The 13608-nt window shown below is 40.4% G+C and overlaps 1 protein-coding gene across 1 annotated transcript in view; it reads right to left on the bottom strand.

The window, feature by feature from the left end:
* LOC140734718 (ADP-ribosylation factor-like protein 8B-A) overlaps positions 1-13608 on the bottom strand; it is a 118403-nt gene that overhangs the window by 18480 nt on the left and 86315 nt on the right. The window contains exons 5-6 of the mRNA XM_073059092.1: positions 5500-5567; positions 3926-3996 (exon numbers count right to left, since the gene is read on the bottom strand). Coding sequence (XP_072915193.1) covers positions 3926-3996; positions 5500-5567 — 139 coding nt within the window. The remainder of the gene's footprint in view (positions 1-3925; positions 3997-5499; positions 5568-13608) is intronic.

Here is a 13608-nt window from a genome sequence, read left to right on the forward strand (position 1 = left end):
AAGACATCTTGCATCTACGCCATACCACCCAGCTACAAATAGCTTCATGAAGTGGTTTGTCCAGAGTCTAAAGAATACATTGCAAACAATGTCTACAGAACACATTACACTAATACTGAATTAGATGCTTGCCAATTTCCTCCATTCATGTCCCAATGCAGCACACTCCACAACCATCAAACTCATCAGCTGTTCCTGGGTCATCCCTGACACTCATGCTTGAATCTCCTCAAACCCAGTCTCTGAAGGAGTATGCAAAACAAACAGCTGAGACAAATTGAGGGCCTGTCAAACAAGAAGGTTTGATGTTTCATTTCTGGACTAATAGTCCTGCCGAGGTGATCAAAAGAGTGTACTTAGAAAGATTAAGGACAGAAATGGACTATTCTCCTACACAGATTGTGTTCTGATGTCATCTGGAGATGAAACTCAGATCAGTTGAAGCACAGAGTCAATTGTTAGAGAAAAAAGGTGTCCAAAGCTGTCAGGACCACTTCTTGCATTTCCAGAGTCAACTCCTAAATCCATCACAGAAGGGGCTGCAGAACATAGCCACAAGTTTCACTTGCCAAGCAGAGCAACCATCACATCAGAAAATACATTATTATATATATAAAATGCATTCCATATTGAGTTGGAGTTCATAGCTAAGCGGAGGGAAGTGTAGCGTATTTAATATTTGACTAATATTGTAAATATATTGTTTGATTAAGCATTTTTGATTTTTCACATAATTAAAAATGGGCTATAGGGAAGTACAATCCGTGAAATGGCATATATCATTTCACCACCACATCATATGTGAGTGGCTCACTAATAAAAAGGCAAATAAAAAGTAAGCAAGCGAGTATCCTGTCTCCTTTAACTTTCTTTCGATTAATTTCTGGAGTTACAAAACATAACACCAACTAGCGAGCTTGTGAGTTCAGATTCAGTATTGTGCAAGGAAGCAGGATTAATTAATTATCTCATCATGTAGGATCTGCGAGAAAAAGAGTGATCGTAACAGTGTAGACTGAAGAAAGTAAACTCCAAACTTGGAAAATGATCGAAACTTCTCTCCAAAGTCACTCTTGCCAAAATTTCTGTGAAAAATTCTTTCACCGGGGAAGTTAAGGAGGCAGCTATGAGACTGTGTTATGCTGATAACTCCTTACCCCTTTGTTTTACACCTCTTCACTAGTGAGGTCAGGAAACCCATGAACCACTGTGTACAAATTATAGAACCTACCACATGTTAAAATCATTTTTTAAAAAGTACAATCAAATATTGCAGGGTTGGCAATTTCACATCTCCCAAGGGGGCTATTTGAAGTATAGTGTGCAGTACACAAACACCCACACACTTATGTGTCACACATGCTCATTAATGAGTTAAAATTAAACTAATCATGCTCCAGGAAAATATTCACACTTGTCTAAATAATATTTGGTGAAAGGAAGCAGTTAACAATACATTGTCCCTAATGTAACTGTACCCTTTTATAAGTAAATAGGCATTGTAATAACATATCATGTTTACAAAAATCACAAAAATATAAGATGGCTAAATATTTCCATCTGTTAGCATTTAATTTGGAAATGTTAAGATATGGAGAAACAACAGCTTGCATTTATGTACCATCTTGAAATGATAATGACAAAAAGGAATTAGATGGTGCAGCAAAGTGGAAGATAATGGTGGTCAAATGCTCAGTCATGAAGAGAGAGGAAGAGAATGCATAGCAAAGATAGCTGATTAGTTGGTACAAGGTGGATACTTGGAATGCTAAGTGCAACACAGATTTGTGGATTGATGTTAGTGAGGTGGGGAAGGGCAAGTAGTGTGGGAAATGGTGGTGTGATTGCTTGAGGGAAGAAGGAAAAAAAATTACAGAGGTAAAAAGGGACAGCTATTTGAGATACAAGGATGAGAATTTTGGAGTTGAGATATTGAGCTTCCCAAGGCCCAATGAAGACCACTAACTACTTTGGTGATAAACAAGCAAGATCAAATGAAAACCAGAAATGTTTAAATGATCAACATTTTACAAAGCAATGATACTGGGAAAATGGTCAAAGGAGGATTAGAATATTGGGGCCTGGAGGAAGGCACACATAATAGTTTCAGCAGCTCTTGGCAATGTCAGAGAAGGTGAAACTCGTTGTTGTGAGAGAGCACAAGGGCTTAAAAACACCATTTGGGATTGAAGGGCCAAGAGTACAGTTGTCCCATGACAAACCCCAGGATACAGGATGGAGGATTGGAATTTGAGACACAGATCAGTGGCACAGAACTTCAGATTGCCTGATACTTAACCTGCAGAAATTACAACTGAATTAACATAGGTTAAGTATTTGGCAGCACAGAGGTAGTGGAGGTTTGAGAGAAATGGTGGAGTTAGGATGCTGTAAGGATTGCATGTGAAACTATCTTTCTTTTCTGTAAAGGATGAAAGCAAGGAGTAGAGATAGATCACTAATCTGTCTGCAATGAACAAGCTGTCTGTAAGAAAACTGTACATTCACCCCGTGACCACCCGCATTTCCCCCCGCATTCCAAAAAGATGTACGGGGTATGTTTAGTAAGTTGTGGGCATGCTATGTTGGTGCCAGAAGCATGCCGATATTTGCGGGCTGCCCCCAGCACATTCCCAGAATGTGTTGGTCATTGACGCAAACAACACATTTCACTGTATGTTTCAATGTACATGTAACGGGAAAAGCTATCCTTAAAGATTTAGGTCTCAAATCTAACGGAGCAAACAATGGTGGCTCCTTAGTGACAGTGAACAGTGATGATGCTGAGATGAAACCTGAAGCTCTGGCTCCAGTTAGTTAACTACTTGAATAAAACTTCAATGAACTGAAAGATAGAAACTGCAGAGCAGTAAAGAGGATAAATAATGCACCAGAAACTCGATCAAGAAGATTGTGCTTCAAGACTCTAATTCTGGACCCTTCTGGCACTTTGTTGGAGGCAGAAATTTGACCAGAGAGATCCAAACACAAAGCTGCATAAATTTGTGAGTGACAAGTGGAGCAGCAGTTTGGAAGGAGGGGGCACTTTAAACAGGAGCTGACGATTGCAGTTTTGAAAGATAGAGACCTTGGCTGACGGAAGCATTCACATATCAGTTCACTAAGCTGCTACGAAGCAAATTGATATGCAAAAATCTAGTGAAAATTAGTGTCATGGGAGCATGCATATAGAGATAGAATTGAAAGAAAGAAGTATCTTAGTGGATGAGGGGAAGGTGGAAGTGGAGTTGTATGATGAAGCAGCAGCAGCCACTGAATGAATCACCATAGTTCTGGTTACAAAGAAGTCAGTCTGACAAACATGAAAGAAAAAGGATTCAGGTGTTTAAAAATCTGATGGAGAAAAAAAAGACAAAGACCATCAGACATAGGAGCAGAATTAGGCCAGTTGGTCCATTGAATCAGCTCCACCATTCTATCATGGTTTATCCCGCTCAACCCCATTCTCTTGGCTTCTCCCCATAATCATTTATGACCTTATGAACAACCTAACAACTACCATCTGTGGCAATGAATTCCACAGATGCACCACCCTTCGGCTAAAGAAATTCCTCCTCATCTCTGGTCAATTTTGCTTTTAAAAATGATCTAGGAATAACGGGGAGGCTTGGCAGAACAGCATGTCTCAAAATTCTCTGGAATGGCTTTGTCTTACTGTAATTAGCATCATCCAAAAAGAACTGTCTGTGGTACTGAAGAGTCTACTCTATGTCTGAAGTTAAATATGGACTTGGACTATAAATACACAATGGGGCTCTGAAGAATGGTCATTGGCCTGAAACGTTAACTTTCTCTCCCCTCCCTCCCTTACACTGGGCTCCTTCATCAGTCCAGAAATTTCTGTTTACATTTCAGAATTCCAATATGTTCAGCATTTTGTAGATAAGGATTTGGATGTTCTCACCTATGTTATCCTTCTCTTTGCAGGACACTGAGTAACAACAGATTTCTCGATCCTGGATGGCAGATAGGTTCCTGCAGAATAAATAAATGCACATCACAAACACTGGTTTACAACTCAAAGATGCAGGGAAATGTATTCCGTTGTCAGTCACATTAGCAACTACTTTAAACTTCTCCACCTGAATCTATTAAGTATTGAGAAGAACCCAGACAGGCTGCTACTAATTACATGGTTTAGTTTTTGTACAACAGCCCTACCCTCTAAGTGGTTACTTCACAAGAGCTACCCCATGCTCACTAACTTTGTCTGGCATCCAATACAACCAATACAATATGGACAGGCAAAATGTAAATGAATTTAATTAAACAAAATGCAACACCAGACTTATTCGTTTGTATTTACATAATATTGGGAATTCGGCCTGACATTTCTAACAACCATTAAGCTTGAATGAGTGCATACGGAAAGTCTACTGTTAATTTATTTCTAAATATCTTCTCGTGCAGCTCTGGAAACTGCTGCTCATCTAACCTGTGGCTAATGTCCAAGAAATTTTTGGGAATCATCCTGGTATACTTTCCACTCTGCTACCCAATAGAGAAAGTTATCACTCTTGTAGCCAGAATGGGGATGACTAAAGAATTCTCCACAGTCGTGAACAGAATTGATATTACACATATTAACTATCTATCCTCTCATTATTACTTCATGCTTGATAAATTCCTGGGATGTCCGGACTGTCTTACGCAGAGAGGTTAGAGAGACTGGGCTTGTACACGCTGGAATTAAGGAGATTGAGAAGGGATCTGATTGCAACATTATTAAGGGATTGGACAAGATAGAGGCAGGAAATATGTTCCAGATGCTGGGAGAGTCCAGTACCAGAGGGCATGGTTTGAGAATAAGGGGTAGGTCATTTAGGACAGAGTTAAGGAAAAACTTCTTCTCCTAGAGAGTTGTGGGGGTCTGGAATGCACTGCCTCGGAAGGCAGTGGAGGCCAATTCTCTGGATGCTTTCAAGAAGGAGCTAGATAGGTATCTTATGGATAGGGGAATCAAGGGATATGGGGACAAGGCAGGAACTCGGTATTGATAGTAGATGATCAGCCATGATCTCAGAATGGCGGTGCAGGCTCGAAGGGCTGAATGGTCTACTTCTGTACCTATTGTCTATTGTCTAAATCACCTTATTTTGGTTTTATTTTATGTAGCTCACTAAGATAATTTTCTTCTGTAACTTAAGAATTGCTGTAGTGCAATTTAAGCATATATGCTTTGCTGAGTAAGTCAGCTTTGTCAGGTAAAAATAAACACACTCTGGTGTATGCCAAATCCCCTACAACTCTTTCACTGACAGTGTGGTGACAACAGATATTTTGCCCTAGAAGAGGTCAAGGTCCCTACCCAATATTATGTGACTCTTACAAAAATCAAAAGGAAACTGAGGTAGAACTCCTCATCCTGCCATTCTAGTAACATGAAACATTAGCCTAAGTGCTGAAATACAGTTATTCATCACTAAAGTTCACAATATTGCTGTTATTTCATTCATATAGGGAAACACAAAGACTTACATTTTCTCAATCAGCTGTTTCTCATCCAAAGCATTGGAAAGGTCTCTCTTGTTGCCCAAGACTAATACCTATTAAAAAAAAATTTAAAAAACTCAAACTGATTGTTTGACTGAAGACACAACTGGTTCAGTTTTCCAGACTATGCGGGGTTTGATAGCGAAACCTGCATTCATTAATGAATTAATTTGCAATTCTAACGCAGCAGTTCTTTCTCTTTGGTAGAAAAACTGGAAGGAGTACATTCGCTGGATGTTGAATCATTTACATCATCCCTACAATAAGGCCTTACACTTCTTTTATTGTATCTATGGCTAATCCATTCAGTAATTCATTCAAGTGTTAATTAACAGTAATGAAAAGTTAGCAACATTACGTTGTTCTATTCTGACAGTCATTTCTACATCTAACAAACAGCACGTACACCAGCGTAAGCCTATAGTTAGTAATGTGGAATACTGCCTTTCAACTCTGAACTCAGCAAGAACAATGGGAGAGGAACATTTTGTTTTGCCAATGACCATAAAGTATCTTTTGTTAGATCAACAGCTTTAAATCAAACATACAGTACTGTACCATAATTCTCTGCGTAAGTTGAACAATTGGTACTTTTCAGCTGTTTAAAAAAATCTTTGCCATATTTCTCATCAGTGTGCTGCCATGCAACACCCTCTTTACGGTTTGCTCCAATAGTTATGTGGGCAATATCTAGTTCTGACTCAGACTTAGCACACCTGTCCTTACCGAGGGATCAGCGGTGGAAAGGGTGAATAGATTTCACTAGGAGATTGAAGAGATTTGATATGTCTCCAAAAACGAACAAATTTCTGCAGATGTACTGCAGACAGCATGCGACCTGGTTACATCACCGTCTGGTACGAAGGGCCACTACACTGAATTGGAATAATCTGCAGAGGATTGCAAATGCAGCCGGTTCCATCATAGGCACTAGTCTCCCTGGCACTGATGACATTTTTAAAAGACGATACCACAAAAGGGTGGCATCCATCACCAAGGACCCTCATCACCAAGGGCATGCTCTCTTCTTATTACTACCAAAGAGGAGGTATAGGAGCCTGAAGACACTCAATCAACATTTTACAAATAGCTTCTTTCCCTCCGCTATCAGATATCTGAATGGACAATGAACCAACGCATGAACACTTACTCATTATTTTTGCTCTCCTTTTGTGCTTCTTATTTAATTTTTAAAATACATTTCTTATAAATTACAGATTTTTTGTGTATTACAATGCACTGCTGCTGCAAAATAACAAATTTCATCAGAAATATTAAACTTGATTCTGATCAATATGACAATAGTGACCCAGTTTGACTGTCAATAGTCTCCAACAATCATGTTTCTCTCTAAACCTTTGTATTTTCAGGGTAGTCACTGGAATCTCCCAAATGAACCGAACTCAACATTGACACAAGAAAGTTTGCAGATGCTGGAAATCCAAAACAACACAAATTGCTGGAGGAACTTAGCAGTGGGAAGGCCCCTGGTCCTGATGGACTCACTAGTGAATTCTATAAAGAGTTTACAGGGTTATTATCAGAGCTTATGCTAAAAATGTTCAATCATGCATTAAACTGTGGTCACCTCCCACCATCATTGAGAGAAGCGAGTATCTCCCTAATTCTTAAGAAAGAAAAGAGCCCTGAAGATCGTGCCTCCTACAGGTCTATTTCACTGTTAAATGTTGACTTTAAAATCTTATCTAAAACTTTGGTGTTGCAATTAGAAACTGTGTTACCTTTTATTATAAAAGAGGATCAAACGGGTTTTGTAAAAGGCCGTAGATCATCTAACAATATCAGAAGATTACTTAATGTGATTCAGGCATGTCAGCAACAGGCAGTGGACAGCTTGGTGGTTTCCTTAGATGTGGAAAAGGCCTTTGATCGTGTCAAATGGCCGTACCTTTTTTTCCACTTTAGTATGATTTGGTTTGGGCAATAATTGTATTAAGTGGGTGAAGGTTCTTTACAATGACCCTTTGGCTGCGATTCGTACTAATGGTATTAGGTCAGATAATTTTAGTATTCTGAGGGGCAGCCGGCAGGGCTGCCCTTTATCACCACTACTTTTCACACTAGTGATCAAACCACTAGCAGAGGTTATTCAGCGAGACTCCAAAATATCTGCTCCAGACATAGGACTGAAGAATCCAGGGAAATGAATATAACAATCAAGTTATCAGTCTGAGACCCTTTTTCAGGAGTGAAAAAGAAGCTGGAAGATGACAGAATAAAAAGGTGGGGGAGGGGAAGGAGGCTAGTTAGAAGATGATTGGTGAAGCCAAGTGGGTGGGAAAGGTAAAGGGCTGGGGAAGAAGGAATCTGACAGGAGAGGAGAGTGGACCATAGGAGAAAGGAAAGGAGGAGGGGACCCAGAAGGAAGTGATAGACAGGTGAGAAGGTGTAAAAGGCCAGAGTGGGGCATCGAAGAAGAGGGGAGTGGGAGGGATTTTTTTTTAACTGGAAGGAAAAAAAATTGATATTCATGCCATCAGGTTGGGGGCTACCCAGATGGAATACTGGTGCTGCTCCTCCACTCCAAGTGGCCTCATCTTAGCACAAGAGGAGGCTATCGACTGACATGTCAGAACAGGAATTGGAATGGCAATTAAAATGTTTGGCCTCTGGGAAATTACACTGTTGGCAGATGGAGTGGAGGTGCTCAACAAAGTGGTCCCCGAATTTACAACGGGCCTCACCAATATAGAGGAGGCCACATTGGGAATGCCAGACACAATATAGACAACCCCAACAGATTCACAGGTGAAGTGTTGCCTCACCTGGAGGGACTGCTTGGGGCCCCGATTGGAGGTGAGGTGAGGAAGGAGGTGAATAGGTAGGTATAGCACTTGGGCCACTTGCAATGATAAATGCCTGGAGGGAGATTAAAGGGGAGGGACAAATATACAAGGGAATGGCAGAGGGAGTGATTCCCTGCAAAAAGTCAGGTGGGGGAGGAGAGCAAAATGGTAGCATCCCTTTGGAGATGGCAGAAGTTGTGGATGTGTTGGATGTGGAAGATGGTGGGGTGGTAGGTAAGGCCAAGAGGAAAGTTAAGACTGTTCAGGTGGCAGGAAGATGCAGATGTTAACTGATCAGGTGGTGCAGATGTTCAGGAAATGGGAGGAGATGTAGATGAGGATAGCATCAATGATGGAGGAAGGGCAACCCTGTTCTTTGAAGGAGGACAACTCTGATGTCCTGGGAAGGAAAGCTGTATCCTGGGAACAGATGCAGCCGAGTCTCAGAAACTAAGAAAAAGGAATAGCATTTTTTATAGAAGACAGCATGGAAAATCACCATTGAGGCCTGCAAAACATTCCAGCTTCAATTTTTAGTGGCAGAATATCAAAATTTAGTTACATTGATATTAAAACTCTGCTGCACTCAATCTACATCTCACAAATCAGTGTCAACAGATGCAAAGAGTCAAGATCTATTGATATTGCAAACATATCCAGCTCCTTGTCCCAACTCGATTTCTGGAATATGACTTGGAGCTAGAGGTAGAAAAGTGTCTTTTGCCAATGTTCTTCCCTGCATTAACTCATAATAAAGACATCCTGAAAAACTGTGTGGTAATTACATTTTCTTAGCACAGCCTGTGTGAGGTGAAGTTCCATTAACACTACTATTGTGTGTTAGCCCACTACTTATACATGATGTCATTCCTATAACTCTATCCTTCAGCAAGTAACTACCGTAAATATTTTATTTCAGACACATGCTTTAGTTTATTTTACTCCAGCGGTGAAAATACTAGATCAGAAAACAAATAGAAATGACGCTGAGAGAGATTTTTTTAAATCAGTAGCTTAAAACAGATGAGCATTCGTTGGTGCAATAAGAGCAAGCCTGTAGACTAAAATCATTAATCAATTTGCTTTTGAGTTTTACTGGTGACCAGCAGTGAAAACCTTTCCCATTTCTCCAGAGAACCGGCCAGCAGCCTCTTTCCATTCAGCCTCACTAATGATTTTTCTCTGTAATTTACATAAAAAGTACATCTACTGCCTTTGTAGTGTGGATGTATAGTGCTACCTTCTCAAAAAAATATCACCAGAGATGGAATCTTTCTTCAGGGTTTTTAAATGAGATCTTACTTGTGAAAAGATGTTGTTGATTTAAAGGCAGTTAAAGAGTAGCTGAAGATAGATGGCTTTCCATGTGCTTCCAACAAAATTCAAATTAACCACTTCAAGAAATAATATTTAAAAAATTTTCTTACACACAGGAAGTGATGTCCATACAAAAGGAACTGTACCTCTAGAAGCCAGAACACCATAGGATGTCAAACCTAAATTGATAATCCAAGGAATTATCAAATTTAATCATTGAGGGGGGACTTGATAGGGGTATTTAAAATTATGAGGGAGATAGATAGAGTTGACGTGGATAGGCTTTTTCCATTGAGAGTAGGGGAGATTCAAACAAGAGGACGAGTTGAGAGTTAGGGGGCAAGAGTTTAGGGGTAACACGAGGGGGAATTTCTTTACTCCACAGAGTGGTAGCTATGTGGAACGAGCTTCCAGTAGAAGTGGTAGAGGCAGGTTCAGTATTGTCATTTAAAGTAAAATTGGATAGGTATATGGAAAGGAAAGGAATGGAGGGTTATGGGCTGAGTGCAGGTCGGTGGGACTAGGTGAGAGTAAGCGTTCGGCACGGACTAGAAGGGCCGAGATGGCCTGCTTCCATGCTGTAATTGTTATATGGTTATATTTGACTACTGAAGCTAAAAGTCAAATAATTATTTCACACACCATTTCACAAATTGTTTGATAAAAGAAGGGCAGTCTCAGAGACTGGTCTTGAAAACAGTTTTACCATATGGACTTTAACTGCTCTCATGTCAAAAATTCCAGCCTTAATGATGTTCCTGGTGGAGGTCAGGAAGAAATGCTGGGCCATTTAACAGTAAGCAGAAGGTGAGCTGGAGCCCTCTTGTGGCATGATCAGATGACATGAGATTAATAGCAACATAGTTCCACGGGCTCTTCAGGGTCACAGATAGTGGAAAAATTGGATAGGTTTGTGGAATCTTCAAACCTTTAAGATCCTGAAAAGATGACCAACAGAGCTGCATTGCTCACATTTCTCTTTAGGGTGAGGGACATCCCATCCACGACTGTCTGAGGTTAACTCTCTTAACATGAAGTATCCCTGGATATCAACTGGAGCATCAAATCCAAGAGGATCAAATAGGCTGCTGATAGTCGATAGCACAACATAATATGCAAAGGGTCTTTCAGTATCAGCAACCTGGAAAGTAAAGGTGTCAGTAAACAAGATCCCTTCCAAGGCCCCGACTGCACTACATGATCAAAATTCTGTAGACATTTGGCCAGAGCTTCAGATGGGAAACATTTGACCTCAGCACTATTGAATGCAATCTCATGCAGTCTGAGATTAAATTGTACCAATGCATCTTACACCACTTTCAGCATGCTGACTGCTTGTATTGTGCTAGAAAATGATGCAAGAAAAAGCTTAGAAAAACTTAGAAAAAGCTCTGTATGTATTTAAAATCTCTATATGGGTTAGTAAATTTGCTGATGACACAAAGGTTGGGGGTGTTGTGGATAGTGTGCAGAGCTGTCAGACGTTACAGCAGGACATTGACAGGATGCAAAACTGGGCTGAGAAGTAGCAGTTGGAGTTCAACCCAGATAAGTGTGAGGTGGTTCATTTGGCAGGTCAAATATGATGGCAGAATATAGTACTAATGGTAAGACTCTTGGCAGTGTAGAGGATCAGAGGGATCATGGGGTCCAAGTCCATAGGACACACAAAGCCACTGCTCTGGCTGACTCTGTGGTTAAGAAGGCATACAGTGCGTTGGCCTTCATCAATCATGGGATTGAGAGGTAATGTTGCAGCTATATAGGACCCTGGTCAGACCCCACTAGGAGTACTGTGCTCAGTTCTCACTCCAGGAAGGATGTGGAAACCACAGAAAAGGTGCAGAGGAGAAGTGTGTGGGAAGTTCAGAAAGGGCTTGGGAAAGCTGCACCAGGTAAACAGGGAAGGAACAACTGAATATGGTAGTGGGGAACAGGTTGGATAGTGTCAGCTGCAGAAATTTGGATCTTACAAATTTTGCTCATAGGGGTTTGATTTCAGAGTTGGATCATTCATTGGAATAATTTGGGTCTGAATAACACAACAGGTGAGCTTTCACTAGAAAAGTGGATGGATTTTTGACAGCATTTACAAGAGGATTTCACACAAGAAGTGACAATTTTATGTGCTTCCAAAGGTGAAACCTCACTTTCAGAGATGTCAGCAAAAGTTAAGGTATTTGACTGCAATTATGGGCTGAATCTTCATCCATCCCAGGACACACATTTGGCAAACCAGTCTCCACATAATGCTCTCATTTAGGAGCCGCAGGTGCATTACATTTGGCTTTGTATCTGACTCGTCGAGACTTAGTCACAGCAGGAGTAAAAGTGTTTGACAACCAGTCTGCCAGTTATCTGTCCTGGAATTCGAGCTTTCACAATGCTGTGGAAAGGCGAAGTCTGAAACCTAGTGAAGAGTTAAACGTCTCTTTAAGTGGCTTGATGGGGAGTCGCTGCAATGTGTAAGAAGGGTTACAAATGCTGTCTCCAGAGGCCATTGAAGAGTTTCTCTGTAGCAGATTCTGTAACTTTCCAAAGCTCTCACACAAAGAACTGGGGCTGGCAGATCTGTTGTTGGAACTGCAAGCTGCAAATAGTAAGTGTTACCTATTAGAACTGAGTTTGGATACAGCAAGAGGAACAAACCCTATGGTGGAGAAACTATTGAATAATGTGCCAGAACAGTGGCTAACTGAAGAGTTCAAGTATAAAATGAAGCATCATGCCCACCATCTGCCACTTTCATTCTTTGTGGAGTTCGTCTGCCACCATGCTGAAATCTGAAATGACCCTAGTTTTATGCTTTCAACTTCCAGCAGCACCTCATTCAAACAGAGATCTCCAGCAAAAGCATGGAAAGACCAAAACCCCTATCATGGTCAACAAAATTGAAACAGAAAACTCTACCATGAATCCTGGTGAAGAATGCCCGGTCCATAAGAAACCTCACCCCTGAAGGTAATACAGAGGATTCAGAAACACACTGCTTGCACAGTGTAAACCCTAACGAGGTTCCAGGTTCTGGTCTTTTTTAAATCTTGCATATCCAATATAATCTTCCCACATGGTTTCAGTACAATTAGATTAGCAGCTTTGTTATTTCCTGTTAATTCAATTTGGCCAGCTAATAGAGAAAGTGAAATACTATGAGATTAACCAGCAAGCATGTAGGCTGTGGTCATCCTACATGTCAGTGACTGAGCCAGATTGTGATAAAAAGGACATCTTTTGAGAAGTTAGTGTGATGATAGACAGTGATAGTGGATAAATTAGATTTCAGAAGGAGTGTGCTGCTGTTTTATGACTCACACAAGAGAGATTAGTTCTATGAAAGTCATACATGGATATAAACAACAGAAATGTCAAACATTTGAATTTCCCTGTCATATTACTTGCTTAGTTTGAGTAAAACAAGTAGTCACAGCTAACTCCTTTAAAAGATATGTCTAAGTCAATGATTGTGGATATTCAGGCTCCAGTACCTCCTGCCCAATGATAGTAATGAGAAGAGGGCACATCCTGGATGATAAGGGTCCTTACTGATGGACACCACCTTCTTGAAGCATGCTTCAAACTAAAGTTACTTACTTCCCAGGTGTCCACGTTTTAAGCTTCATTTCAACTGTTCTTATTTTTAAGAGAATACTACCAACTTTCACTAAACTTTAACATGCGTAGAGCAACTGTGAGAACAGCTCTTTGCACCTGTCCAAACTCTCTTCTGCCAGTTCCCACTGTCCTTAGGGCCAGTCTGGCACTTCAGTTCTCATCTGTTGCTGCCAATCAGTTGTTTGTCTTATTGTTTAATGGTGCTAAGATTTTACATTTCAGAATTTAATATTATTTTTTACCAGCCCCCAAAATAATCAATATTCAAATTGAAATTGAGATCATGGGTATTTTAAAGCAACAATCTAAAAAAAACTAGAACCAGGAGTGGACTACTCAGCTTCTCAAACCTGCATCA

The sequence above is a fragment of the Hemitrygon akajei genome, chromosome 10 (assembly GCF_048418815.1).
Source record: "Hemitrygon akajei chromosome 10, sHemAka1.3, whole genome shotgun sequence".
Lineage (NCBI taxonomy): Eukaryota > Metazoa > Chordata > Chondrichthyes > Myliobatiformes > Dasyatidae > Hemitrygon > Hemitrygon akajei.